Source organism: Rattus norvegicus, chromosome 8, assembly GCF_021556685.1.
Source record: "Rattus norvegicus strain SHRSP/BbbUtx chromosome 8, alternate assembly SHRSP_T2T, whole genome shotgun sequence".
Classification (NCBI taxonomy): Eukaryota; Metazoa; Chordata; class Mammalia; order Rodentia; family Muridae; genus Rattus; species Rattus norvegicus.
In genome coordinates this window covers 62,293,046-62,320,882 of record NC_141541.1, presented here as the reverse complement: position 1 = coordinate 62,320,882, position 27,837 = coordinate 62,293,046, and the positions used below count along the sequence as shown (strand labels likewise).

General features: G+C 43.3%; 1 protein-coding gene across 2 annotated transcripts; it reads left to right on the top strand.

The window, feature by feature from the left end:
- The first annotated feature begins 367 nt into the window (after nucleotides 1-367).
- Cyp19a1 (cytochrome P450, family 19, subfamily a, polypeptide 1) lies at nucleotides 368-27,815 on the top strand. 2 transcript variants are annotated; one of them, NM_017085.3, is given in 9 exon segments: nucleotides 368-786; nucleotides 7,148-7,298; nucleotides 13,390-13,544; nucleotides 16,738-16,914; nucleotides 19,640-19,754; nucleotides 20,299-20,413; nucleotides 21,104-21,266; nucleotides 24,743-24,984; nucleotides 26,643-27,815. In NM_017085.3, coding segments are annotated over 9 exon segments (1,512 nt in total). In that variant the 5' UTR covers nucleotides 368-641; the 3' UTR covers nucleotides 26,892-27,815.
- Nucleotides 27,816-27,837: the final 22 nt, after the last annotated feature.

The window sequence follows — 27,837 nt, the reverse complement described above, 5'->3', positions numbered from 1 at the left end:
CTTCAACACTCTGTTGGTGTCCAAGAAATGCATTCTTTCTGTAGAAGGGTACAGTCTGGGAAAGTAATTTTGATCAAGGGTAGGAATTGGGACATTGTGTATGTTGATTTATTTTTATAGTTATATGTAAATATATATAATTATATATATATATTTGTGTGTGTGTGTGTGTGTGTGTGTGTGTGTGTGAGCATGTGTGTCCTAGGGGATGAACTCAGGTTACTAGACCTGGAGTAGGAGCCTTTACCTGCTCTTGGTTTGTTAGTTGAGTTTGCTTTAAATAAAGGAGGATTGCCTCAGCAAATGCTGCTGATGAAATCACATGGAGATTGTTCCTCTGGAATGAACTTCAGAACGTTGACTCTCAATTGAGTATGCACGTCACTCTACCCACTCAAGGGCAAGATGATAAGGTTCTATCAGACCAACCGCTGAACAGGACCTGAGTCTCCCAAGGTCATCCTTGTTTTGACTTGTAACCACAAATTTGTCTTGCCTTGTCACTATAAAACATCTGTCCATTCCAGCACCCTTACAAGTGACAGGAGCCACAGCCAAACTACTGCTTTGCGTGCTAACATCACTACTGCTTTCTTCCTATAGAACTTTACATTTTTCCTTCTGAGGCAAAATACCACAAGATGTTTTTGGAAATGCTGAACCCCATGCACTATAATGTCACCATCATGGTCCCGGAAACTGTGCCTGTCAGTGCCATGCCACTTCTGCTGATCATGGGCCTCCTCCTCCTGATTCGGAATTGTGAGAGCTCATCTTCCATACCAGGTAAGCTGCTGCTTTAAACCTACAGAAAGTGTTTCACGGGGCCCTTTGGTCCATGGCATGAATATGTATGTATGGATGGATGTGTATGTATATGTATGTATATGTATGTATGTATATCTAACCTGAGAACTGCAGCTGTGTTTGAAGCACAGCTCACAGCTGGATGCCCGAGGATTAGGAAATATTAAACTAATCACCTGCCCGTGACAGATGAACATATCACAAATGGGTGTTAGATACTCTCCAGAGTCTGCACAGAGCTTTGGGAGGTTTGAGATGGAGTGGGAAAGGTCAAATTCTAGAATTTTCGGTTAAGTTAAAACAAGCAGCACCAGATTCTGATTAATTCCAGCTCTGCTTTGCAGGCAAAGCGTCTCTGGGCTGCCCTCCCTTTTCTGTCCTCACTGACACCTTCCCCCCTCCCTTGCATTTATTCTTTCTCTTAATCTTATTCTTCCTCTATCTTATTGGCAGCCTGGTGATGGTGCTGTTACCTAGGGGGTTGAATGGGCGCTGGGGAGTCGGGGAAGAATAGGGACTAGACCCATTCTCTGGGAGCATCACAGTCTGACAGAACCATCCAAAGGTCTTTGTGTCAGTCAAAAGCAAAGACTAATAAAATTCTTCTGATACTCTCAGCGAACAATTCTGCCACCGGGGCTGAAATGATCACTTATCAAGTTAATTCAGAATAGACAGAAATTTCAGATAAGGTCTTTAAGTTCAGGCGTGAGCTCCTCACAGCTATCAGTAGCTTCTAAGTCCGTGAAATATCCAACAAGTCCTGTTTTAATACCATAGTAACTACAGATTCACGAATGTGCCAAGACTCTGCACAGGGCAATGGAACATGGCAGCCGTGCTGGGGTGCGTGGACAGTGCACTGTGCCTGGATTCCTTCTGAAGTGTTCCCGATAGTTGCCCATCTGTCTGATTCAGCCTGGCGCTTACAATCACTTTAACTTCTAATTTAGCAGAACACCGAGTTAGGGTGTTGATTCCTACCTGGTGATGTCACCTCCACAGGAGAAAGCCTCCAGTAATCGTGGTTTTGGCTTGAATGCTCCCTTCCACAGATTTCCTTTCCCATGGTGAGCCCCTTGACCAGGGGAAAGGATTAGTGAGGTAAAGGTAGGGTGGGGTGCAGTAGAACACTCTCCTCTCTGTTTCCATATCACAGGCTCAGGTACTAAAGTCCAACCTGCCTGGATCTTGCAAGAGCATCTTGCAAACAGAAAAGAGGTCAGCACTGGCTATCTATCAAGGAAGCCACCCGATTCTCAAACTTTAGTATAAGAACAACTTCGAAGGAGGGAGTTTGCTAGCTCTTCCCCAGAGCGTTTGAACTGCAACCTTCAACATTTTTTGTAGTAGTTGTTGTTTTGTTTTGTGTTTTGAGACAGTGTCTCATGATGCAGCCTTGGCTATTTGGCTGGCCTAGAACTCATTATTTAATGTAGACCAGGCTGGTGTTGAGCTCACAGAGATTTATCTGCCTCTCCCTCCTGAGCGCTGGGATTAAAATCATGCACCCCACACCTGGCTAAAGCATGTACTTTAAAAAGAGGCGCAGTGAGTGACAGTGCTTGGCCAGGTCAGGAAGGGAGGTGGGACTTCCTGTGCTTACCACTTGGGGGATGTGGTACTGCTTGTCAATCACCTCCCCAGTACACTGGTCCTGTTTGAGGTAGAGCCTTTGGGTGGATGCTGTAAAAACCCTTCCTTGGTGGTTTTTCATGAGCAGCCAAGTTCGAAAGCCACAGAGATAAGCCCAATTCCTCCGTGTGTTAGAAGGGGAAGCCCTGATGATCTGTGTTGCCAAGTAACACAGTTTAACGAGTACAGGAAGCCACAAAGTCCAAACAAAATAAAGGGTTAAATCCCGGAGGAGGGAAATCGCTTGCTGATGCCCAACTAGAAGAAAGACAGGAGCCGGGGGGGAAGACCATAGCCCCTAGGAGGAGGAGCTCATGCTGTGAGTTCCTACCTTACATTCATTCTGTGGAAATACAAGGTCAGTTCTCTACAGGGGCATAGTCCCAGATTCTCCCACTCCTGTCAGGCATAGGAAGTAAGAAAACTCTTCTGTCATTGCTCCCAAATAATGGCTCTCTGGGCTCTTGGATTCACACGTTTGAGGGTATTCTGGGTGCTAAAAAGCCTAAGGGAATGTAAAGGCTGTAGTAACTAAATGCCCTTACCTTACCTAGTAAATTTCAGTTAGAGCAGCTTTCTGCTCACTTTGTCTGGTGATGCTGGTGACAGTGCTTTTTTTTTTTTTTTCTTTTCTTTTTTTTTTTTTTTTAGAAACTGGAGTCAAAGAGGAGAGGTTTTACCCCATGTGTTATGGCTCATGGATGGGTCTAAGCCTTGTCACTTTTGCTTGCAGAGAAGTCCAGCTAGATCTGGTGCTTGGCAGCAAGGGGTGGGCAAGAAACAAAGGTGTGGGTTGTGATCTAGAAAGTAGCAAAGGGGTTGGGGATTTAGCTCAGTGGTAGAGCGCTTGCCTAGGAAGTGCAAGGCCCTGGGTTCGGTCCCCAGCTCCGGGAAAAAAAGAACCAAAAAAAAAAAAAAGAAAGAAAGAAAAAAGAAAGTAGCAAAGGCTGGCTGATACAGAGGGGGAGGGGAGGGGAGGGAGGCTGCAAAAGTCGGAGCAAAGACTGGTCCGGTGGGAGGTGGCGTCACTTCAATTCTGATCAATATTCCTGGTCCTCTAGTTCAGGATTCATTGCCTTCTCCCTGACAACTCTCCCTTCCTTGAGAACACGTGGCTGCCCCAATCTTGACATTGGTTCTCTCCCAGAAGATAACATATTCTTCCCTGGGCATCACACATGGAGAGAGTGACATGAGGGAACAGACATGACAACATGTCCCTTATTTTCCTCTTAAGAAAATATTTCACAGACAGATGTACAAGGTGCTTTTCATGCCGTCCTCTCTCCCCCTCCCCAGCTCTCCCTCTCTCCTTCCTCCTTTTTTCCCTTCTCTTTCAGAGGTAAATGGTTTCCCTCAATTTTGTAACAGTTACTGCCTTGTTTTGTTACAGTTTGAGACCTAATTGAGACCCTCAGACAATATAGGTTTTGGGATTTTTTTTGTCTTGTTTTAAATATTTTAGCAATACATTGTATACTATTTGTCTCCTTCACTCCCTTTGATCACCTGTAGGTCAGTAGGATCCATTCAGGTGGTGCTTCCTTTCCACTGTTACATAGTCTTGAGCGGTTATGAAAATCTCATGGTTCATAGATAGACAATGTCTCCAGTTGGGGTCCTAAGGACAGTCTTGCTGTAAAAAGTGTGAGCATGGGTCTCTGGAGGGCGTATCCATAGGTGTGAATGACAGTTTCCCACCTAGGAGAGCTGGTAAGTGTTGCTAGCTATCAGCTTTAAGGAGGCTCTCTGGGGACATCAGTGGACAGTGAAGTATTTCCTACTCCTGGGAGTGGGCTGAGGGACTCTCTCGAAGTCAGTCTATGCCTAGAGAAGCATTCCCAATCTGAGAAGCTGAGATCTGCCTAATGTGGAAGCAACTAGAATGTTTGCCTCATATTTTACCCATCTGTGGTTCAAGATTTACATGTAAATGGAAGGAATATATGAACATATATATGTATAATATGTTATAATTATTTGCTTTTATATTTTTTTCATCTTCACCATAACTACTATTCTGCAAGAATATAGTTATTGTACTTTTCATGGTTATCTATAGACCCTGACTTGGAAAAAATATCTAAACTAGGGTCTCAGGAGATGTTTATTGGATAAATTAAGGTGACATATAATTGGTCATTAAGTATCCCAAACTCTGCTTTTCTTCTTGGTAGAACATTCAGCTCTCTCTCTCTCTCTCTCTCTCTCTCTCTCTCTCTCTCTCTCTCTCTCTCCTTCTTTCTCCCTCCCTCTCCTTCCCTCCCTCCCTCCCTCCCTCCCTCCATCCCTCTCTCCCTTCTCCTCCTCCCTCCCTTTCTCCCTCCCTCCCTCCTTCCTTTCTTTTTTCTTTCTTTCTTCTAGACAAGGTTTCTCTATATGGTCCTGGTTGTCGTGGAATTCACTCTGTAGACCAGGCTCGAACTCAGAGATCCACCTGTGTCTGCCTCCTGAGTGCTGGGATTAAAGCCTTGTATGACCACTACCATCATCTGGCTAAATACTCAGACTCTTAACCTACATACTGTCTAGCAAACTTCATTTTTCAGTATATACAAATCTTCATTGTCATATCTTTTGAAATAAATGTTTTCATTTTGGCCAGGTATGAGGCCTTTAATCTCACCAGTTGGGAGGCAGAGGTAGGCAGATCTCTGTGAGTTCGAGGCCACCCTGGTCTACATAGCAAGTTCCAGGCCAACCAGGTGCTACATAGTAAGACTCATCTCAAAATGTTTTTATTTTGATAATTTGTTTTATGGTGGAGGAATACTATACTAGTAGGGGAATAGTTCCTCCCAAATATAAGCCATTTATAGTTCTGTCTTTGTGCTTCATGGAGCTTGACTATTAAGTAAATATTTGTAGACAAGTCTTTTCTTAGTCAGTACTTGGCCTCATGTAGAATTAAATGTATCTTATGTAATATTCCTCCACTTTTCGTCTAAATGTAAAAACAGCCTAAAATACAATTGTTTTTTATTTCATTTAAAAATTTATTTGTGTGTGCATGCATACATGAGTGTATATGTGTTCTCTCTCTCTCTCTCTGTGTGTGTGTGTGTGTGTGTGTGTGTGTGTGTGTGTGTGCGCGTGTGTGTGAAGGACAACACTCAAAAAAATCAAAATCACTCTTTATATTAAATACCCACACACAGTTCATTTGAAAACACTTGTGGAACATCTGTGATGAATTGTTATAATATAACTGGTATTTTGTTTACAACACATTTTAAAGATTAAAAGTTGGTATATCTGATATTTTGGAGAAACATGCATTTGATCAAATCTGCTTCTTTAAATCTTTGAGCAAACATAAGGGAATCACTTTAAGATAATGCCAGTCACCTATGATATAATGTGGTGCTACTAGGGTTAGAAGATTGAAAACCTTTGGCTACATTTTGATTCTATTGATCTTTTGACTCAAAGATCTTTTCTTCAAATAGGTGTTGGAGGAGGAGGAGAAGGAGGAGGAGGTCTGATAATCGTATTAGTAAGAACTCAGTTACTCCAAAGCAAATTGTTAAACAGTGTTTTCTAACTTGGGAGTGAACATCCAGGTCAGATGATTCGGCTTACACCCTCTAGATTATTACACAGACCTTGTAGACTTCTACAACTAGACATATCTTGGCTTTATACCGATTTCACTGACTTTATGGAATTTTTAAAAAGATTAGAAAAAAATTGTCTATGATAAATTTTAAAGTATCGAAGGTATTTTTATTTAACTTTTTACCAACCACTTGTAAAATAAAGTCTACCAGGTTTGATTGGAATCCCAACACTTGGAAGTCTGAGACAGGAGTATCTTGGTGTTCAAGGAGAACCCGAGCTAAGCAGTTTAACCCTGTTTCAAACAAACAAACAAACAAACAAACAAACAAACAAACAAACAAAAAACCCCAAACATAAATCGTGATGACACATACAAGTGAAAGGGCTGTAATCAAACATGTTACTTTGGATGCTACAGAGTTAGCAGAACAAATTCGAGCTACAACTTTGTTTTGTGACATAAACCACATACAATTCCCTCCCTTTCCTCTGGGTTCTGGTTCTGCATAACCCTACATTGTCTATGTAAGCAAGGCTGTAAGCTAGACACTGCTCTCTGCTGAAACCAGACCCCGGTGCGTGAGCCCCAGTGTAGATTAATAATGAGTTCTCAGGTTTGTATTACTTCGTGAGGTTTTTGCTCGACTCCTCATCACAAACAGAGCCATTTAAAATCGGTGGATGTTTTGAGACTGCACGTTGTTATCCTGGCAGATCTCCCCTCAGAAGAAAGAACACCACGCTTGGTTCTAGCAGGCTCGTTCTGTCAGCTGGGCTGTTCACAACCAAGACCTTCCAGATAAGAGCAGCAGGCAGCCGTACAGTTTCATCAGCTCGTCACCTGTCACAGTTTCTATGCTTATGGTCAGACAGATAAACCGACTTTTATTCCAGACTGTTAGAAACGAGTGTATAGCCTCCGGTTTAGAGGAGTTGGGACGACAGATCAAGAGCAGCTACTGCGAAGCCACGTGCTTTTCATTCATTCAAGAGGCGGAGAGTCTCGTGTGATTTCTGCTTTTGTTTTAAATCACACTGAGTGACTCACATATAGACTCCAGAAGATATAAAAAAATGAATATGAAAGGACAATATTTTTTTTTTGCTTTATTACGAAGTTCTGTGTTCTTACGATTTGTTGTAGGTCCTGGCTACTGTCTGGGAATCGGGCCTCTCATTTCCCATGGCAGATTCTTGTGGATGGGGATTGGAAGTGCCTGCAACTACTACAATAAGATGTATGGAGAGTTCATGAGAGTCTGGATCAGTGGAGAGGAGACACTCATCATCAGCAAGTGAGTCCCTGAATAAACAAGGCTGGAGTGGCTGAGGACGTGACTCACTAAGAACTCACTTAGCTAGCGTGCGCCAGGCCTGGGCTCCCTTCTCAGTTACCCGGACACCTCTTGTGCTCTGACTGCTTCTACTGCCGCCTTAAAAGCTTCAGCCTTGACTAAGCTTTCCCTATTTAAAAAAAAATGTTGAGTTTTCTTTATAAAAAGTCACTTCATTTTGATAGCTTGGTATTTGGTAAAGCGACATGAAATTGAAGGTGACAAATGGCCATGTAGCCCCTCTGATACTGTGGACAAGAAAATAATTAAAATTTGCTTGAGTTGAAGCCAGAGACACGTAGATAAAGAACCATAGGAAGTTGGGAAGTCATTCAAAATTCCTCTGAGTCACAAATGTGGAAACTTAAGAGACCAGATGGCTTGGGTTTTGCCAAACATGCTTTAGGGAAGACATACCATGTCTCCTGTGTCTCTGAGCTCATTTGGTGTTATTTCTACAAGTAAGCGAGTAAAAAAGCAAAAGCAAAAACAGTCCCCCAAATCCTTAAACAACAAAGCGGAGGCTGGTTTTTGACCCATAGCTTTCAGTTCACCCTGCAGGCTACCGAATACCTACAAGGTGCCAGACAGCAAAGGCAGAAGCCACGAGCTGCTATCCTCCAATCAAAGGCTGTGAGCCAGTGTCTGGGCGGAGCCATCTGAAACCAACCAGGATCAGTAGTGCCCATTAAAAACTAAAGTTCTCCTTCCTGAGCTGTTATACTTTGCTGGATTACGTTCATCGTGGAGTTTACTAAGTTCTTGTTGACCGTTGCACACTAATTTTCTTATCTATCAATCTGAGAAGATGGAGACATTTTAAAAGATTCCACTAGACTTCCAGCTATCTTGACTTTTAGAGAAGTTTTCTACAACCACTATATCATAAATGTTTTAATGTTTATGAGCCGATAGGGCTTTTCCTGTTAGCTAACACCTACCAGGGTATTTTACTGATTTGTTTGATTATATATGTCCTTTTATCAAATATAATAGTTTTCTTGAAGACAAGTTCTTTGAAGTAAATACTGACAGGCATTTACTAGGATGGAAAACATCCTAGAATTCCAAATATTTCAGACTACCCACTCACGTTGTTCTGGATCTGTTCCCTAGTTCTTGCCTGAGGTGTCCTTCTGATGTTGTAGTGCTCTAAGGAATGGCCGAGGCAGACTACATCTATGGAGCCCTAAACCATGTGGTGGGGGATGGACATGGGACGTGTCATGCTCCTCCCGGAGCAGCGAAGAGGTTTTTCTCACTAACAACAGCGGCACAGCTCAGAACTTGTCAGAAACGCACGTGCTTGTACCCCACCAAGACCTACTAAACAAGCATCTAGACTTGAGCCCCCATGGTCTGCTTTCAACGAGTTTTCAGATGGTTCAGATGCATTGTGACTAGACCACAATTATGCTTTGGTTTGAGATGTTAAGACCTACTGAAGTCTGGACATTCTGATTCAAGCAAATTCGAGATGTTTTCTCTACCTTTTTTTTTTTTTTTTTAGCGTTTTAGTCACCTTTTCAGTTGGCTATTGTCTTAAAAAGTGTTTTGTAATTTGTAACCCCCGATGCCATTTAGGGTTGTCTAAGACAGTCCCTCCTACGTCTTCACTCTCAGCGCAGAGAACAGACTTCTAGCCCTACTCTATTGGGATGGCTTCTTTTCCCTGGTTTCCTTTGGCAAACAGGCGATACTTACTCAAATGCAGATCTGCCCAGCAGTTCTTTCTTTCCTGATGCTTTAAGGTAGGCAGGGAGCGAATGGGAATTCCTGGGCATGGGCTCTGAGACCTCGCCTGGCTGTAGGCAGACACCAGTCCTGCTTAAGCTCTCCAGGTGATTCCAGAGAACTGTGGAGCTTGGCAAACTCCTACCTGGAAAGAAGGGAAGTTGTTTCTGGGGCAAGGGTGCCTTTCTCCGTCTGGGACAAGCACAAAGAACTAAGCAGCACTGGGTGGTTTTTCTCTTACTGCGTTATGCTTGAGTGTAGCCAAGGAGAGGATAGTAGAAGACTAGATTTGAAATGAAGAACAATGGGTCTGAGAACACAGTAGTAGGTAAGGTTCGTCCCAGAGAGTGGACGTTTAGAAACTTAGGTCACCAGACAGATCCTTGGGTGCCTACACACCCTTTTCTCTAGGAAAGCAGCTCTCAGTGACTCTGGCCAGCACAGCACTGACTCACAGAGAGGCTCGGACTCCTGCCTACCCTTCCCCCAGCTCGCCAAGCTCCCTTCTTGTTATGTTCCCTCAGGCCTTTCACTTGTTAGAGTCTTTGTGTTCTCCTTAATTGCCTCAAGCCCTCCATTTTGTTGTTAAAGGCTGAGCTCCCCTCTGGAATAGGACTTGTTTGTCCCTATCTCCCTCCCTTGCCTGCTCTTCAAGTTCTTTCCAGAACTACCTGTGCCTCTTGAAACAACCCCATTGGACCTCAGAAAGATTGTTATTTTGCCCGAGTTCTTTTCCATTTGAAAACTTTGAGATTTAGAGTCATTACAACTATGCAGTGACCGCAGTCCAGCTTTTCCAACTAGCCCTGTCCTGAAGGAGCAGAGTTTCAGGTTAGGCAGTCAGGAGAGCTGCTTGTATGCTGCCTGGACATCTTGGAGACTATGAGGTAAAGCCCTGAGATGTGGATGCCTATGGAATCTGCACTAAAGCATACGTAGTGCCCCTGGGCAGCCCCAGGGGCTACGGATGCTATGTTATATACCCAGTAAGTGTGTGTACATTTATTTTTGTCACAAATACAAAAATAAAAATAATTTGAGCATCATTCATGAAGGATAATTAACAATTAACGTGCTAATGAAAGTTTTATTTGCATATCTATCTTAATTATGTGCGGATTTACAAAGAATTTGTTCAACTTATATTAAGAGCTTATGTACTGGTTGGGGATTTAGCTCAGTAGTAGAGTGCTTGCCTAGCAAACGCAAGGCCCTGGGTTCGGTCCCCAGCTCCGAAAAATAGAAAAAAAAAAAAAGAGCTTATGTACTAACAGTAATAATTGACTTTATATTCCTTTGATGAATGAGAAGGCATTGAAGGCATAGCAGACCAGGCTCTACTCTAGAAACTACATTGGAGAATAAGAGCAGCTCAAAGTCCCCACTCTCACGGGAGAGCATACTGTTGGTATACCGTGAATAAAGAGGTGAAATATACAGTCTAGCCATAAACTCCTTAATGTGGGTGCATCCTGAGGCCATGTGGACACCGTAGACTATATGAAATGACCATGATGGTTGTCAGGTGGTATAATCTCCTGGGGTCACACTGCTAACTGTGCAGCCCTGTGATGGAAACGTCATTTTGGAGTGTGTACATGATGACCTCTATTCAGTTTGACTGAGATTAAGAGTTTTTCTAAGCTAGGGGATTTTCAGTGATAAGTCGAGACAGCTCTGAGGAAACCAAGTACTATGTACTCTCTAGGGGGAGAAATTGGAAAAAAGGTCGGGGTGGGGGTCAGTTGTAGGGCTGTGGTATAATTGTGCGTAGGTGGGGCAGGCCTCACTGAGGACGGACTTAGGAGAAGGCTGGGGAGGTAATTCAACGGATACAGTTGGAGAGTAGTCAACGATGAGTCCCGACATCAACCACAGGCTTGCTTCCATGCATACACCAACACATGTATGCCTATATAGATGAAGGCTTGGGTACACACACACACACACACACACACACACACACACAAATGGAAAAATAAAATAAATACATTTTTCAAAAGACTCCAAGTGGGAGGCAGAAATTTGGAGAAAATGTACATCATACAGAAGGCAGAAGCCCCAAGGCAGAGCCTGTCTAACCCGTTCAAAAAACGACGAAGATGGCAGAGGGACTGAAAGGAAACACAGTAACAGCTTGCATAAAGCACCTGATCATGTGACTCCTGTAAGCTGTGGCAAGGATGGAGAACTACAGAGGAAATTGCTAATGAAGGAGAAAAGGTGTGCATGGTGTGTGTGTGTGTGTGTGTGTGTGTGTGTGTGTGTGTGTGTGTGTGTGTGCCCGCACTGTATGAAATGAGATGATGTCCCAGGGACATGAGAAGGGACTGCCTTAGATAAAGGGCAGGTCGTTTCACTCAGCAAGTGAAAGAAGGCTTCAGAAGAAAGGCTGAATGGATAGCTTAGGTCCCAGGGAGCATCTTCTAATTTCCACTCTTTCCTCAGAGAAATTTCTAGTCTTAGTTTGGAGGAGGGACTGACACAGAGATTGAGAGAAAGAGAATGGATGGGGAGATTGAGTAGAAATGCTGAACTGTATGGAGGACCCACCTGAATTTAATTATCTCTGTCTATCTGCCTGCCCATCTGTCTATCAGTCTGTCTGTCTCCCTCTCCCTCCTCCCTCCCCCATTCTCCCTCTCTCTGTCAGAAGTGGGAGGGTTTGCCCATTTTGGTGATCTCTTAATTTCAATCATATTTAAAAGCCTGGTCTCTGACCTCAGCAGTATTACACCGTCCACTGTCCACTGTCTCTTCTGAACTTGGGCACCCTGCTGGGAGGTCCTCACTTTCTCAAACAGGACATTTCCCTCACTTAGGACTGCCGGTAGGGCTCACCTCAGGGTCAGGTCTTAGCCAGGAGTGTGGGCTTGTCCTTCAAGAGTCCCTTCTCCTTTACTGTCCAATTACTCTGTTTGGATAAACTCTGCCTCGCCGCCTCACCTTGAGAAAAGACCTTGGTTTAAACTGCCTTTTTTTTTTTTTTTTTTTTTTTTTTTTTGGTGGCCGTTTTTTTCCTTGATGGTTTTTTTGTTGGCCGAACTTCAGGCTGCCAGGATCACCAGGATGACAGCGCCCTCTAATGGACACGTGGATTAACTATTGCAACTAAGCTAAGGTTCAGTTGGGCTCACCAGACAAATGTAATGTACAGAATCCCTGAGAACCAGAGCAGAAGAAAACGAAAATCAAACCAAAACAATGCTCTGTTCATCGTGACCAAAGAACATAAAAACATACTTTCTGCTTTAATTGTAGAGTAAGTTAGGAAAGAAAGGCCGTGAATCTTATTTTAATTATCAGTAATTTCAGTTTGTTTTATAGAGTGATAATTCTACCTAAGTCAAGTTTGGAGTATCAGATTGATTTGTTGGAATTCGATTTGAAACATCTGATTTTATGTTTTCGTTTATAGAAAGAAATTATAAATTAAATTATAAATTAAAATATTAATTAAAAATTTATCAATATTATTAGGAGTTAAATTGTGAGACAATTTGATTTGACGGTTTTTATTTTGAATTTTTTTTTCTGAAATCAGTGCCAACTAAATGAGATATTTGTAGCATTATTTTGGAGTTTTACCTCATTTTCACAATTAATTCTAGTGGAATAAACCTCTGGCAACTCCTCACCCATCCCAAGCTCAGCGTGTTTATTACACGGAGTTGAGTGGGGAGGCAGGGTCATCTTCATCGAATACAGCTGAGCAAGGAAGAAGGGTCGCTACAGAGGGATAAACAAGGAGGCAGTGTTTATGATATACAGTTGGGTCAAGGAGACAGCTTTAGCTAGCCTCAATAGGAGCAGTCTATAGGGGAGCAGTCTCTGTAGGGGAGCAATCTTTAGGGGGAGCAGTCTCTGTAGGGGAGCAATCTTTAGGGGGAGCAGTCTATAGGGGAGCAGTCTCTGTAGTGGGGGGCAGTCTCTATAGGGGAGCAGTCTTCAGTCCCTAAGTATCCAGGGAAGAGAGTGATGGCGGATGTCTTCTGAATGCACTTTCAGTAGCCACACTTGGACTAGAGGGAATACTCTACCGCCCCCTACTGATCACTGGAATGGCCTTATCAGCAGCACATCCACCTGGAGCTACTTCACTCGCTCATCGCGAGGAGTCAGAAAGTAGAAATGGTTTACTCAAGCGGGGAGATCTCGGGCTACCTGGCATACTTATTTAACCTGAACACTGGAATCATACTTTTCCATTTGGATCAACACGCCTCTGTCAAGACAGACACCGCACAGGCAGGTGGGCTGCCATAAAGCCCCTCCCTCCCCTCTCTCAGATTGACAGCGCGGCTTGCTTGCCTTCCAGGTCCTCGAGCATGGTCCATGTGATGAAGCACAGCAACTACATCTCCAGATTCGGCAGCAAGCGTGGGCTGCAGTGCATTGGCATGCACGAGAATGGCATCATATTTAACAACAACCCGAGCCTGTGGAGAACGGTCCGCCCTTTCTTCATGAAAGGTAAGTGGGAATCCTGCATTATTTTCTTAGGTCTGCAATGGTGCTTCTGTTAAAAAGACTATGCTCTAAATTTTACTGCCACATAATTTTGAAATAATACAGATAAACTTTCTTTCTTTCTTTTTTTTTTGGTTCTTTTTTTTTTGGAGCTGGGGACCGAACCCAGGGCCTTGCGCTTCCTAGGTAAGCGCTCTACCACTGAGCTAAATCCCCAGCCCCCAGATAAACTTTCTAAACGCTTGACATTTTCATCCCACAGCAACCTCACAAAATGAATGAAAACTAAGACTCGAATAGGTTAAATGATTTGCCTAAGATTCCAACATTAGTAAACCTAACGCCTCCCGTCCCCCAGTGCAAACACAGTGTCTGTAATCATAGCCACAACAAACTCTGAAGAGATGGACCTGTGTGCTTAGGGTCATTTCAACCAAGAATTTAATGTTTCAGTTTAATGTTTGCTGTAAGCACGACTGAAAAATACATTGGCAGGTCCACTGTCTGACAGGCCAGATGTGGGAGAAAACAGTCAGCAAATGAAACCAGAGAATCTTAGCATGGGGGGAGGGGTCTGTATATTGCCTCATCCAGCCTCTGAGCTTTATGCAACTATAAATGAAGAAATGAAGTCCTAGAGAGGTTGAGATTCACACTGGCAAAGTGGGTCAGAGGTGAGCAGAGGCTGGCCCTTGGCCCTTACCGTGTCATTCTGAACATGAAGATGTTGAGAAGTACACAGGGCCAATTTTTGACACTAACATCAAGCACTAGGAGACACTGTCATGCCCTGGCAATCGCACTGGAGACGGCATCCGGAGGGAACGATTTTAGGTCTGACCATGCACCGTCAAAACTCTTCCTTCCATTCAGACTTCGTGGGTCTGTAAGACTTAGCCCATTGCCATAGACAAGTGCTTGGTTCCTCTGGCTGCCGTAACACACTAGACAGTTCGGGATACAAGTCATGCTCTTTGTCGTAAAATTCTGCAGGTCACAAGTCGGTCATGGGTCCCACCAGGTGACAGCAAGCCTATGGAGATTCCGGATAGGAGGCATCTTTGATCTTACCTCTTCCGGCTTGTAGAGCCCATCATCCCTTGTCTGATGGCACAGGCCCAGTCTTCCTTTGCCTGCCTCTCTTTGTCGTGCCTTCTGTTGTAGCCTCAGCTGGGAAAGTTTCCTCGCTAAGGACTCCTGGGATTTGCTTGGACTTACCGTAGTGACATATCATCATCTCATCCTCTTGAGGACCCACTCTTGAGTCACTTTGTGATTGGGACCCCAGGAAACTTTGGGTAGCTTTTTTGTGTGTGTGCCACTATTCGTGTTGAAGCCGATCTATCTCCTTATGTCTCATAAGACTGACACTGGATTAATGGAAAAGTATAGGTCTCAGGATTATAGTGGGCCCATGTCCACTTTGTACTCATAGGAGGACTTCAGTGATGTCCATTAGTATCTTGTGCTTTATTTCCTTATCCACGGAAATTGATGAGTATTATAGAACATGGACTTGAGATGTTGTAATGAATACATTATATGAATATGAAAATACATAATATATAATTCATATATATACACACCCAAAAGAATATATTATATGAATATATTATATAACATATGATGTCTGGCTCCACAACATTAAAAATTGTATTTTACTTCTTCATCTGGCCCAGGTTTACTAGGAATATGTCAGCTAATATTTGGGATATCCTATTCCCTTGACATTCAAGACTTAACAGAATCTCTAAATGTATCTGTTCATTTAACACGCCAGTGTGATCATCATTGTATTAGGTACCAAGATTACAACAACAAGAAAGATTTGGTCCTGCCATTGAGGACCAGGTAATAGGAAGGCTGGGTAAGGACGACCTACACATTACCAAATACTGTTTAGATAAGGTTGTACGAGGCTGGAGAGAACAGACACGTGGGCCACCTAAAGCCACCAAGGGGCCAGGGAAGACAGCTCAGAGCAGTGGGTACTTACGATGAATTTGGAATGAAGTAGAATTAACTAAGAAAGTGTAACAAAGAAAGACATCATAAGAGCAATGACCAGGATATTTGACAGCAGAGAAAGATAGATCATCGTGACACATCTAGGGACACCCCCCCCAAGGACAAACCTAAGGCCAAGGGAAAGGCAGGATCAAATCACTCAAGACATTTCTCATTAAGTCAAGGACTTGAGTATATCCCAAGAGTTACAAGGGTTCACTAATTATTTCATTCATTGATTCTTTCATTCATCCACCCATCCATTTGTTTGTCCAATCCATTTGTTTGACAAATATGTGCCCAGGAACCTCATGCAGGATTGGTTGAAGCATAAAGCTATTAAATAGTTGTCACCCTCTTGTAGGAGTTCCCCAGTCACTGACACCTGCAAAGCAAGTAAGGACTGGCTCTGCCTGCTACTGCTCTATCAAATGAGTCTGAAGAGAGGCTAAGCATAGGAGAAGGGCACACACACACTCAGTATTTCTTTTTTTTTTTTAAAAGATTTTTATTTATTTTACGGATGTGAGTACACTGTAGAGTGAGTACACTGTAGCTGTCTTCAGACACACCAGAAGAAGGTTTCGGATCCCATTACAGATGGTTGTGAGCCACCATGTGGTTGCTGGGAATTGAACTCAGGACCTCTGGAAAAGCAGTCGGAGCTCTTAACCATTGAGCCATCCCTCCAGCCCCACACTCAGTATTTCTAAGACTGGTGTTGTATGTCTCTGCTTCTAGGAACCTTAGGTGGAAATAGTTAAGGACCAGTCACTGGCTCTGTGTTAATATCCATCTACATGCTAAAATGTCAAATAAATGTGACCTCAATAAAATCCAAGCCATCACCTCAAGGGAACCATGTACAGTAAATGTAAAAAGCACTGGTTGGTGTTATCCCAGAAGTATTAATGTTTCATCTGCAGTCTCAGAAATGATTAGTACTTAAAGAAAGGCTTTAACCTGAACCATCTTTTTAAAGTAATATCCATTTGCTCAATTTTAGTTAAAAAGGTAAGTACTTCTTGCAGAAAACCAGGATAACACAAGAAAGTATGTGAAATGATTATAACATTTCCCACCCTATTATTTAATGTAAAGTTGGGGACAATTGTTCCTGACATATAAAGCTGAAGTAACCTGCTGTGTGTGCCCTGGTGCTTATGATGGCCGAATTTCTGTTCTTCAGCTCTGACGGGCCCTGGTCTTATTCGAATGGTAGAAGTCTGTGTGGAATCCATCAAGCAGCATTTGGACAGGCTGGGTGACGTCACTGACAACTCGGGCTACGTGGACGTGGTGACCCTCATGAGACACATCATGCTGGACACTTCTAACACGCTCTTCCTGGGGATCCCCCTGGACGGTACTGGGACTTGAGTTCTCATGGATTCTGTTCTCTTTCAAACAGGGCCTGTGGGGGCAGTAGAGAGAAGCAAAGTGCCACTTCACTGTGCTTGGCTCAGCATTTCTAAGTATTCCTAAGGATATCCCCCCACCCCACCCCTAGCATTTCTGCCTTGTTCATTCATTTCTAAACTTTCAAAGTAGAGGTCAACCCCCATATCTTCTGTATCTCCTGTGTTGCTCTAAGGCATAGCATCCTACAATGGGCAAACGTTATCTGTTAATGTGGTCATTGACATAGCACTGGTAAATCGGATATATTTAACCATTTCTGACCATTCTTTGGGACATGATACACACACACACACACACACACACACACACACACACACATACACACACACATATTTATGTACACATATATGTGTTCCTTCTCTCAAAGTCACTCTTTAAGAGAACTTGCTGGTCTCTATACGATAAAGTGACAGTGCTGATGCTGTTGATGCTGACAAGATGGTGATGACAGTTGTCAGGTGTTTTGCATGTACCAAACATACTGGTTTGTACCAAACAATCTGAAAAGATACTTTATGTGCATGCCTACCATTTAGTATTTATAACAACCCCACAAGGCATCCTACCTTCTCTGCTAAGTGAGAAAAGGCAAACATTTAAAAACGTGCCCATAACTACCACCACCCAAAAGCTGTTGACATTAGTATGTGATTTCCCTAAATTAATTTTTAACCACGTTCCTTGACTCAGCTGTTCACTCAACCAATATGTATTGGCTGCCTACTTTATGTTCCAGGTTCTGGGGAGAGAATCGGGAAGATGGGTAAAGTTTTCAGCTTTGAGAAGCTTATATTGCAGTGGGGTACATGAGCAGTAAAGCTAGTAAATCCCAGGTTACATGGGAGTGATAGTGAGTGCCTCAAGGCAAGAACGGATCAGGGTAAAGAACAGGGATTGAGGTGGGGTAGCAGTGCGGCCATGCCCATCATGGAGCCGAGTGGTCAGGAAGTTATCTCTTCAGTGAGGACATTTAAACATGTTCTGAATGAAGTGAAGTCACAGCCATGTGCAGATCTGAAAGAAAAGCGATCTAGGCAGGGGAAAGAAACACGCACTCTAGCACTTGTGGAAACCATCGGAGCCATACGGTCATCTCTAAGCCCTTCCTTCCTCCTCCCAGCTCCCATGGCCTGGCCATCTCCTGCACTTCCGAGGGGCTACAGAAACTGAATCTGATCATGCCGTTCCTCTGGGAAGTTCTCGTGTCACCTTTCACCTGGCGTGCTTCCAGCCTTTCTGCATATGTCTTTGCTGAAGTTAGGCAGACATGCTGACCTAGCCCTGCTTGCTCCTTGGGTCCCTCCAGGCCTAGGCTGTTAGGAAGGGTTGTGTCAAGGGAGCTGTGAATCCCTGCGCCAATCAGTGGCTGGAACCAGACCGAGATGCCACAGCACCTGTATAAGCCACGTGGGCTATGTTGGTTTCCCTTTATACTGTATACTTGTTAAACTTCCAGGCTGACCTGCATGCCATACTGTCTGCATCCTTAATTTCTATCAACTGTAGGTTTCTTTAATTTGCAAAACAAAGATGTTATCACCCTTGGCAAGACTGTAAGGATTAAACTCAAAAGCTCTGTAAAGCAACCTAGAAGTGATTGGCATTTTAACAGTTAAAAAAAATTCCTTTCGCATTTGTGTGTGTGTGTGTGTGTGTGTGTGTGTGTGTGTGTGTGTGTGTGTGTGTAACTTGAAAAAATAGGCAAGGACTTTCTTTTCCTTTTTAAATTCAATTTAGCTTATTATCACTTACCTGTCATTAACAATGTATGAGGCTCAAAACAGTGCATTGAAGAAGCTGAGATTAATTCTGCAGTTTCAGCCAAATATAGATAAGTATGAAGGCCATGTGAAGAATGCTATAAAATGGACCTAGCACTGGAAAGTGAGTCATTGAGGAGCTGTTAATTAGGTTGAGAATCCCAGTATATAATATCTCACCTAACTCCAGAATCAACTGAACTGTGTTAGCAGCATAACAGGTTTGGTGTTTTCAAATTAAATATGCCGGGCTGGGGATTTAGCTCAGTGGTAGAGCGCTTACCTAGGAAGCGCAAGGCCCTGGGTTCGGTCCCCAGCTCCGAAAAAAAAGAACCAAAAAAAAAAAAATTAAATATGCCATTGTCGTCGTCGTCGTCGTCGTCGTCATCATCATCATCATCATCATCATCATCATCATCATCATCATTATCGTTAGTAAGAAAGAAACATGAGTGCTGCTGTGTACCCACAGAGCTCAGGGGACAACTCGGGAGCTGTTTTTTCCTCCCTTCTTTATGTGGATTCCAGGAATTGAACTCAAATCATTAAGAGGCAAGGACCTTTACCCACTAAGTCATCTCACTTGGCCAAACAACCCCCTTCCAGGTGCCAGGACCAAGGACACAGTAACTGTAATTACTCCTCTGTGTCCAGAAAAGCCAGAGGGAGTGAGAAGCCCAACTGGACTGAGATACGAGAGAGTCTAGGTTGTGGTCTCAGACACGGACTTGAAAACTGTGAATTCTACAGCTAACTCAGCCAATTTAGATGCCAAGCAGATAAGTTAATGAATTTGCCGTGTAATCTATGCAGCTAGACCCAAGACCGGCCAAAGAGTCTGTCTGGAGTTCTGCTTTTAGGTTCACATTTTTTTTTCTCACTGAATTTGTTCTTGATTTTGTTCCACAGAAAGTTCTATTGTGAAGAAAATCCAGGGTTATTTTAATGCCTGGCAAGCACTCCTTATCAAACCAAACATCTTCTTTAAGATTTCTTGGCTCTACAGAAAGTATGAGAGATCCGTGTAAGTAACCCAAGTTTGGAGGATGGGCATGTGCGCTGCTCATTTTGTCTTTGGGGCTGTTGACCCCTTTGATAAGGTTTATGCTCCCCAGAGTGCAGAGGGCCATGCTGACAAAGTTACTTGTGAAATACTCATAGCAATTTGGCTGCACTGGGACAGACCGAAGAACAAAGGAAGCCTCTGGCCAAGAACCTGCTTAGCAGTGGCCAAATGTGTGGCCCGAGGGCTCTCTGGAACGAAGACACTGTGTTATGTTTTGAGTTGACGGAAAAGCTTGGCTAATCCTAACACTGACACCTATCAGAGCTTTCTGCATATCATAAAAAATGGAACATAGAATTAAAGTTATAGCCTTGGGATTATTAGCAGTGTTAGAAGTCTCAGTTAACCCTGGTACTATAAGACAAAGACTTCATGCAATTTGTTTGTGAAGAAATAAAATATAAACTCATTTACTCACGAGCACTAATGCCTTTAAAACAAGCAGGATCTGTTTTGCTGGGAGTCTAAATAGAGAAAATTTTGACTTCTTCTTTTCCTTCAGCAAGGACTTGAAAGACGAGATCGAAATTCTGGTGGAAAAGAAAAGACAGAAAGTTTCCTCAGCAGAGAAACTGGAAGACTGTATGGATTTTGCAACTGATTTGATTTTCGCTGAGGTATTGGCCTGACTGAACCACAGTTCCTCACCTGCTACATATTATGACTGTGTACCATTGCTTAGAAAATCCTTTTTAGAACTGTGACGTGGTTTTTCTTTAAAGAGTTCCTCTAGCGTTCTATGACAGCCCATCAAAACAGCCCGATCAGCTGTTTATTGACATTTATCCTTCAAATTCTTCTACATTATAATTCATGAAATCAGGAAGAGAAGAGACCTGTGATGCCGAGTAAAAATATCCCTCAATATCTGGGAGCTTTATTCTGGAACCCTCCCCAGCTACCAAAATACAAGAATGTTCCAATCTTGTCTCTAGAATGCCAGACTTGCATCACCCCATAGGGTTAATAACATCCGACAAAGTCTAATGTTATGCAGATAGTTATAACATTGCATTGTTTAGAGAATAATCCTAAAAAGTCTGTGCTCAATAAAAATACAACAAAAATACACGAGATGCCCAGTTAGTTGAATCCACTGATGTGGAACTCTGGTGTATGGAGGGTCAATGGTGCATAAGTAATCAGCTGTCTGTTTATCTGTATGTAGAATATTAATATGCACACTCTTGGTACTGATCACAGGAGCCTCTCATTTCATTTTGTTGAGGTGCTTGAGTGGCACCTCCCATAATTTTATGAAAATCCGATTCCCTTTCCCCACATCTTCTCCTCTTTCAATTCCTCAGAGACGTGGAGACCTGACAAAGGAGAACGTGAATCAGTGTATATTGGAAATGCTGATTGCGGCCCCTGACACCATGTCCGTCACTCTGTACGTCATGTTGCTTCTCATCGCAGAGTATCCGGAGGTGGAAACAGCTATACTGAAGGAAATCCACACTGTTGTTGGTAAGCAGTTGTCAGATAAACAGCAATACCGATGGAGATCCACACTGCTGTCGGTAAGCGGCTATTAGACAAACAGCAGTGCTTCAGGAGCTCCCTTCTGAACGGGAGTGTCGGCTGCTCCATATATCTTAAGAATCTGGTAAAACTTTAAGGAAAGATAGAGTAATTCTGTCACATCTTAGCTGTACTGAGTAGGTTAAAATGGCAGTCCCTCCTATTTATGTCGTATAAATCATAAAAATGATGTGTGTTTATTGAAGAATCCAAACACCAGAGCAATGCGTAAGGCAGAAAGTGGACGTCCTAATTCTTTTCACTGTCTCTGAGCCCTGTTCCCATCCCCCAAACTACTTGCTTGCTGTATGTCCTTCAAGAGCTTTTTATTAGTGTGTGTGTGTGTGGTGTGTGTGTGTGTATATGTGTGGTGTGTGTGTGTGTGGTGTGTGTGTATGTGTGTGGTGTGTGTGTATGTGTGTGGTGTGTGTGGGGGTGTGTGGGGTGTGTGTGTATGTGTGTGGTGTGTGTGGTGTGTGTGTGTGTGTGGTGTGTGTGTGTGGTGTGTGTGTGTATGTGTGTGTGTGTGGTGTGTGTGTGCACATATGCACTTGCTACAATGTGACTGTGGAGCTCAGAGGACAGCTTGTGGCAGTTATTTCTGACCTCCTCCCAGCTGGATTCTGAGGATCACATTCAAGTTTTCAGGCTTGGTGAGTAGTACACTTACCTGTTGAGTCTTCCCCCAAGCTTGAAATCTTCCTTCCTGTGCACACAGACATAGATATGGTCAAGTTTGCCCATCTTAGAAAATCATAGAGTACTTGCATGTGACCTACTTAGAGCCCTCCCATAGACATTAGGTCACCTCTCAATTGTTTATAATGTCTGATGCAATGCAGTGCTATATAAATAGTTATGGCATTGTTTTACCTAGAGAGGGACTGCAAAATAAAGGCAAACACAATAAGTATACATTGAATGCTGTTGGTTGACTCCATAGATGTGGAACTTGAGCTTCATGTGCTCTGCCTGCCTCGTGAGTTTCATATGTCTATTTTAGTGGGTCCACCTAGGAAGATGGGTACTGTTTACAAAGGTGTGTGTGCGTTCACCTTGTGGAGGGAGGAGGATGAAAGGGTAACGGCAGAGGCCAGGGAGTAATGAGCTTCCTTCTTCACGGCGCCACAGATGTTGGCCCTTCCCCCACTCTTCCCACAGCTTCTATAGAGAAGTCCCCAGGGCTCCCACCCCCACTTTCATTTTCTTTATTCTTCATTTTACTCATTCATTAATTAATTTTTCCACTTCACATCCTGATCGTGACCCTCTTCCTCCTCTCTTCCCAGTCCCGCCCTTACAGATCCCTCCCTCCATCACCTCTCCCCTTCTCAGAGAAGGAGAAGCTCCCCTTAGGTATTACCCTGCCCTGGGACATCCAGTCCCAGGAGGACTAAGCTCATGGGCTCTCACCGAGGACCAATCAGGCAGCCCAGTTAGGGAAGGGGATCCAATGGCAGGCAACAGTCAGGTGTGAGGGCCCCACATGAAGACCTAGCTACATACATGTCCACTACAGATGTGTAGGGAGCTTTGGTCCAGCCCCTGCATGCTCTTTGGGTTTCTACCCCCATTTTCATGACTCCCCTTAAGCAGCATCCTGCCCTCACTCTTCTTTGGAATTCTGAGAGAAAACAAAAAACTTATTTGGAGTGGCCTTCGCCTGTGTGATCCTCTTTGGAACGCACTGCTCGCAGATGGACTTTCACATGAGATGGACTTTCCTGACCTTTCAGGAATGGCACCATCTCTAAAAGAGCATTTTATTGCTGCCTGAAGTAGTTGACACTAAGGGAAAACTGAATTCGTTGAATATATGAGAGTAGGGTTCTGTAGAGGCATTGATAAGGGACAATAAGCCTGTCAAAGTAGAACAAAAAACAGGAGAACTCTGTTCCAGATTCCAATGTTTCCTCAGTGTTTCCGATGCAGCTTTCAGAGTCTGTGTAGAGGGCAGATTGCAGCATTCACTGGGCTGGCTTGTAGACTAGTGGGAGAAAGAAAGAAATAAAAAGAAAGAAAGAAAGAAGAGAGAGAGAGAAGAAGGAAGGAAGGAAGGAAGGAAGGAAGGAAGGAAGGAAGGAAGGAAATTTAATGGAATGAAGAGAAGGCACTGTAGGAGAGTCTAGGAGGGAAACTGATTTCGATGGCTTTTATCAGATGTGATGGAGCTTCTCAATGCCTCCTGACTCTTCATCTGGCTCTGCAAAGATGGGAGAGCATCAAGGCATGTTGCAACATCCATGCTCCCTCTTGTGGTCCATGGTCATTACTTTCTAAAAATTACTTTCAGAATGATCATCCCTTTATCTCTCCACCCTAGTTATGCATATTTGCTGGATCCTTGGGCACAGAGCACAGCACTTCTGATGCAGCTTCTCTACCTTAGAATTTTCTGACTGAACTAGTTCTCTCTCTCTCTCTCTCTTTCTCTCTCTCTTTCTCTCTTTCTCTTTTTCTCTCTCGTCTCTCTCTCTCTCTGTCTCTCTCTGTCTCTCTGTCTCTCTGTCTCTCTGTCTCTCTGTCTCTCTGTCTCTCTGTCTCTCTCTGTCTCTCTCTCTCTCTATATATATATGGATATATATATATATATATATATATATATATATATATATGGATACCTCAGGACCCCAGGATGCTTTGATTCTGTTAAAATGGCTCACTTGAGGATACTCAAATTTTTTGCCACATTTGGAACAATCTAAGCTTCTTTGATCAATGCCAGGTCAGTTGAGACACTGGGACTGTCTTGTTACTCCTCAATAGCCATCAGGGCTGGGCAGGACACTCACTGTTTCTGAGGGGAGTAGTAAGCATCTTGACATACTCCTGCACCCGTTTGTTTGAGGTCAGTCAGTGATGTGTGGGGAAGCAGCAGGAGGGGTGAGTTTTATGTACTGGGCTCACTGCATGATCTCACGGACTCTGTAGCAGCCTTGTACTTTTGCCTGGGGTGGTTACTGTGCTAGCTGGCTCATACAGTAAGAGGCACAGTAAACGTTCCCTAGAACATAGAGTAGGTGGAAAACTCAAAGACTTAAAGCAGAGGAAGATGGGATGCAGAGTAGGTGTGGCCCACCTGAAACTGCAGAGGGTATGTCTCCTCGGAAAAGGTGATTGCCCGTCTCATACCCATTGACTACAGATGGGAATGCTGGTGTCATAGGATCAGATTTTCAGATAATTTTAGGAAATCTTTGTTGTGCTTGTTAAGAAATTTCCAGAAATGATTTCACATCTAAACTTTTATAACATCCTTTGTGGACCAAGTATAACACATTTGTTCCCAGTGAGCGGTCTGCATTAGAATTAAAAGCATTTATTTTCTAACCAAGAACAAACTGTTCCACGGAAAAAGAGGATCTTTAGTGCTCATCACGTATAAAACTAACCCTCTTTGTCCTTTTTCATCTGTTCCACAGGTGACAGAGACATAAGGATTGGTGATGTGCAAAATTTGAAAGTGGTGGAAAACTTCATTAACGAGAGCCTGCGGTATCAGCCTGTCGTGGACTTGGTCATGCGCAGAGCCCTGGAGGATGACGTGATTGACGGCTACCCGGTTAAAAAGGGAACTAACATCATTCTGAACATCGGAAGAATGCACAGGCTCGAGTATTTCCCCAAGCCCAATGAATTTACCCTTGAAAACTTTGAGAAGAACGTAAGAGCTCCTCCTTAGATCCGAGCATGTTGTTTCTGGTGTTTGTGGTCTTAGCTGCTCCAGTCCTGTGCTTGCGCCACGCCCACTTAGCCTCACCTGCCCTTTTACGTCATGGGAGAACCTGTGTCCTAGGGCTTAGAACATGGCTAACACATTCATTGCAAGCCAAAGATGTTGGCTTTGTAGCTCTGTAAAATGTCTGTATAGTTGCCACCCTGCGAAGTAAAACATAAAATGTCCTTAATTTGGCAAAGACTTATTTAAGGCAACTGATTTCTTCCATTCAAATTATCATTTAATTAAAAAAGACCCTTATGTGTATTCGTGTTTTTACCTGCATGTGGGCAAGCATACTATTTATGTGCCTGGTTCTCGAAGAGTTTAGAAGAGGGCATTACAGCCTTTGGAATGGGAGTTTATGGATGACGATGAACCACCATGTGGGTGCTGGAACTGAACCTGGGTCTTCTGGGAAAACATCCAGTTCTCCTAACCACTGAGCCATACATATCTCCAGCCCCAAATTTATCACTTTTCTATAATGAAGTAAAAGAAAATAATGCATCACTTTAGCATCCTCTAGAGTCAACTGTCCCACCAGCTAAGCAAAGGAAAATCCATTCCTGCTTTAGATAGAAATCAATCGAATAAGATTTAGTCTTATTGCTGCCTTTATTCCAGTCAATAGCCTCAAGCAATGGATGTTATTCTAAATAAAACTCAGTGATCAAAAGGATCAGTGTTCTTTTTTATACAGCCGGTGTGTAGGAGAGAGGTTTTTGCTTCCATTAGGTCGGAACAATATTATTAAGATAGAATTTTCCAAGTCGCTCCCCATATTTCCTCCTTTTCAACTTGTGTGTAGCATGGGGACCCAATGCTGACACGGCACTCTAATTGCTGATTCTAGACAGGCAATCCCTCATCAGTCAACTGATTGACAATTTTTTTTTGTAATTCTAGTATATTGAGGTCATGTAAATACATATTAGACAAGAGAGACAGACAGACAGACAGACACGATCCTCATTGATTTTCACAGTAACTAAAAGTTTCCAGAGGACCTGATGTAATGGTATATTACTGTGATCCTAGCGCTATGAGGTAGAGGCAAGAGGATCAGAACTTTGGGGCTAGCCCAGGCCATAGAGATCCCCCTCTCCTTCTCACACACACAAGAAGTTTGACACTAATGGTCTGGTCATCCATAGTTTTTTGTCTTCATTTCATCTATTATATGAGCGCTCTCTCTCTCTCTCTCTCTCTTTCTCTCTCTCTCTCTCTCTCTCTCTCACACACACACACACACACACACACACACACACACACACATTTGCCTTAGTAACTTGCAAAGCACCAGGGAAGCTGAAATTACTCTACAAGGTATCTAATATTGCCCATATTGTGGTGATTCGAACTGCCTTACCCCAGCTTATTGACATGCAAACAAAACTAGGGACTATCTGTGGCTGGTCTGTGTTACAGGAGAGGCACAGTGGTCGAGAAGGATCCTTTTTTAGCCACCGTCATTTGTCTCAGGCAGGGAGCAGCATGACAGAGCTCCAAGTCAGAGTATTCTGACTGACCCATGCTTTCAGAGAAAAAGCAAAGCAAAGGTGGTTGCATGATTCTGGCTAATCATCTGATCGTTTTCATAGGTTCCCTACAGGTATTTTCAGCCATTTGGCTTTGGGCCCCGCAGCTGTGCTGGGAAGTACATCGCCATGGTGATGATGAAAGTTGTCCTGGTTACACTTTTGAAACGATTCCATGTGAAGACATTGCAAAAAAGGTGTATTGAAAATATGCCGAAAAATAATGACTTGTCCTTGCATCTAGATGAGGACAGCCCCATTGTGGAAATAATTTTCTCTCCAAGGAATTCAGAAAAGTACCTCAAACAGTGAACAAGTGGGGTCTGTCTACTCTGACACATTACTCATCGATAGTTACCTGGGAACCATCAGTTTTATCGAGTAGGTGGCCTCAACCTCACCACGGATGTTTGATGGTCTGAAGCATTTTATGATCACAGCTCCTATGGTTTGTCAGCAAGCCGAGCATCCATCCAGAGAGCCGGGATGCAAAAGAAAGGAGTCCATGTTGGGGACCAGTAAAGAGACTGAAGCCTTAAAGGACCAATCCTACAAAATATACATTGGGAAAGCAGGCCATCAGTAAAACCCATCTGGTCTCCTGCTAGAGTTCCAAAGTTGTCGTCAGCACATCTAAATGACTCTGGCAGAAGTACTTAAGTTATTAGAAAGGCCAGGCCATGTGGGGTCAGGCATAAATGAACAAAGGAACTTTCATTTGTGTGTGTGTGTGTGTGTGTGTGTGTGTGTGTGTGTGTGTGTGTGTGTTGAGGGTAAGTGGGAAGTAACAATCTAGACTCTTCCCACAAGTTAAGCCCGGTTGCTTATGATGGATCCCCATGTAAACTGTTTTGGGGGCAAAAGTTAAACATGGGAGTATTGTTTCTTACTCTCAGTTCGTGCTCCCAGGAGTGTAGCTTGACTGTAGTAGGTGTAGATTCAGGTAGAACATGCCTAAGTCGTATTAGCCTGAGTAAAATATAGCTAGGACTCTGTGTGTGGTGTGGGGGGAAAATCACATGGTGCATTTCAAATAAATAGGTCTTTTTAAAAAGCCATTTGCATTGTTGCTTAGCTCCTTTAGCAGTCTGAGGAAGGAAATCCCTCTGTGACTACATTGAGTACAGCAGGCCAGTGGGCCCCCACTTCTAAAGAGTCATCTCTTCCTTTGACGTACCTTCTCACCTTTTTTTGTCATGACCCCATTCTTTCAAAGAATAAAGAGTTGAACCCTCACAAGTCGTTTTTCGTCCTACCT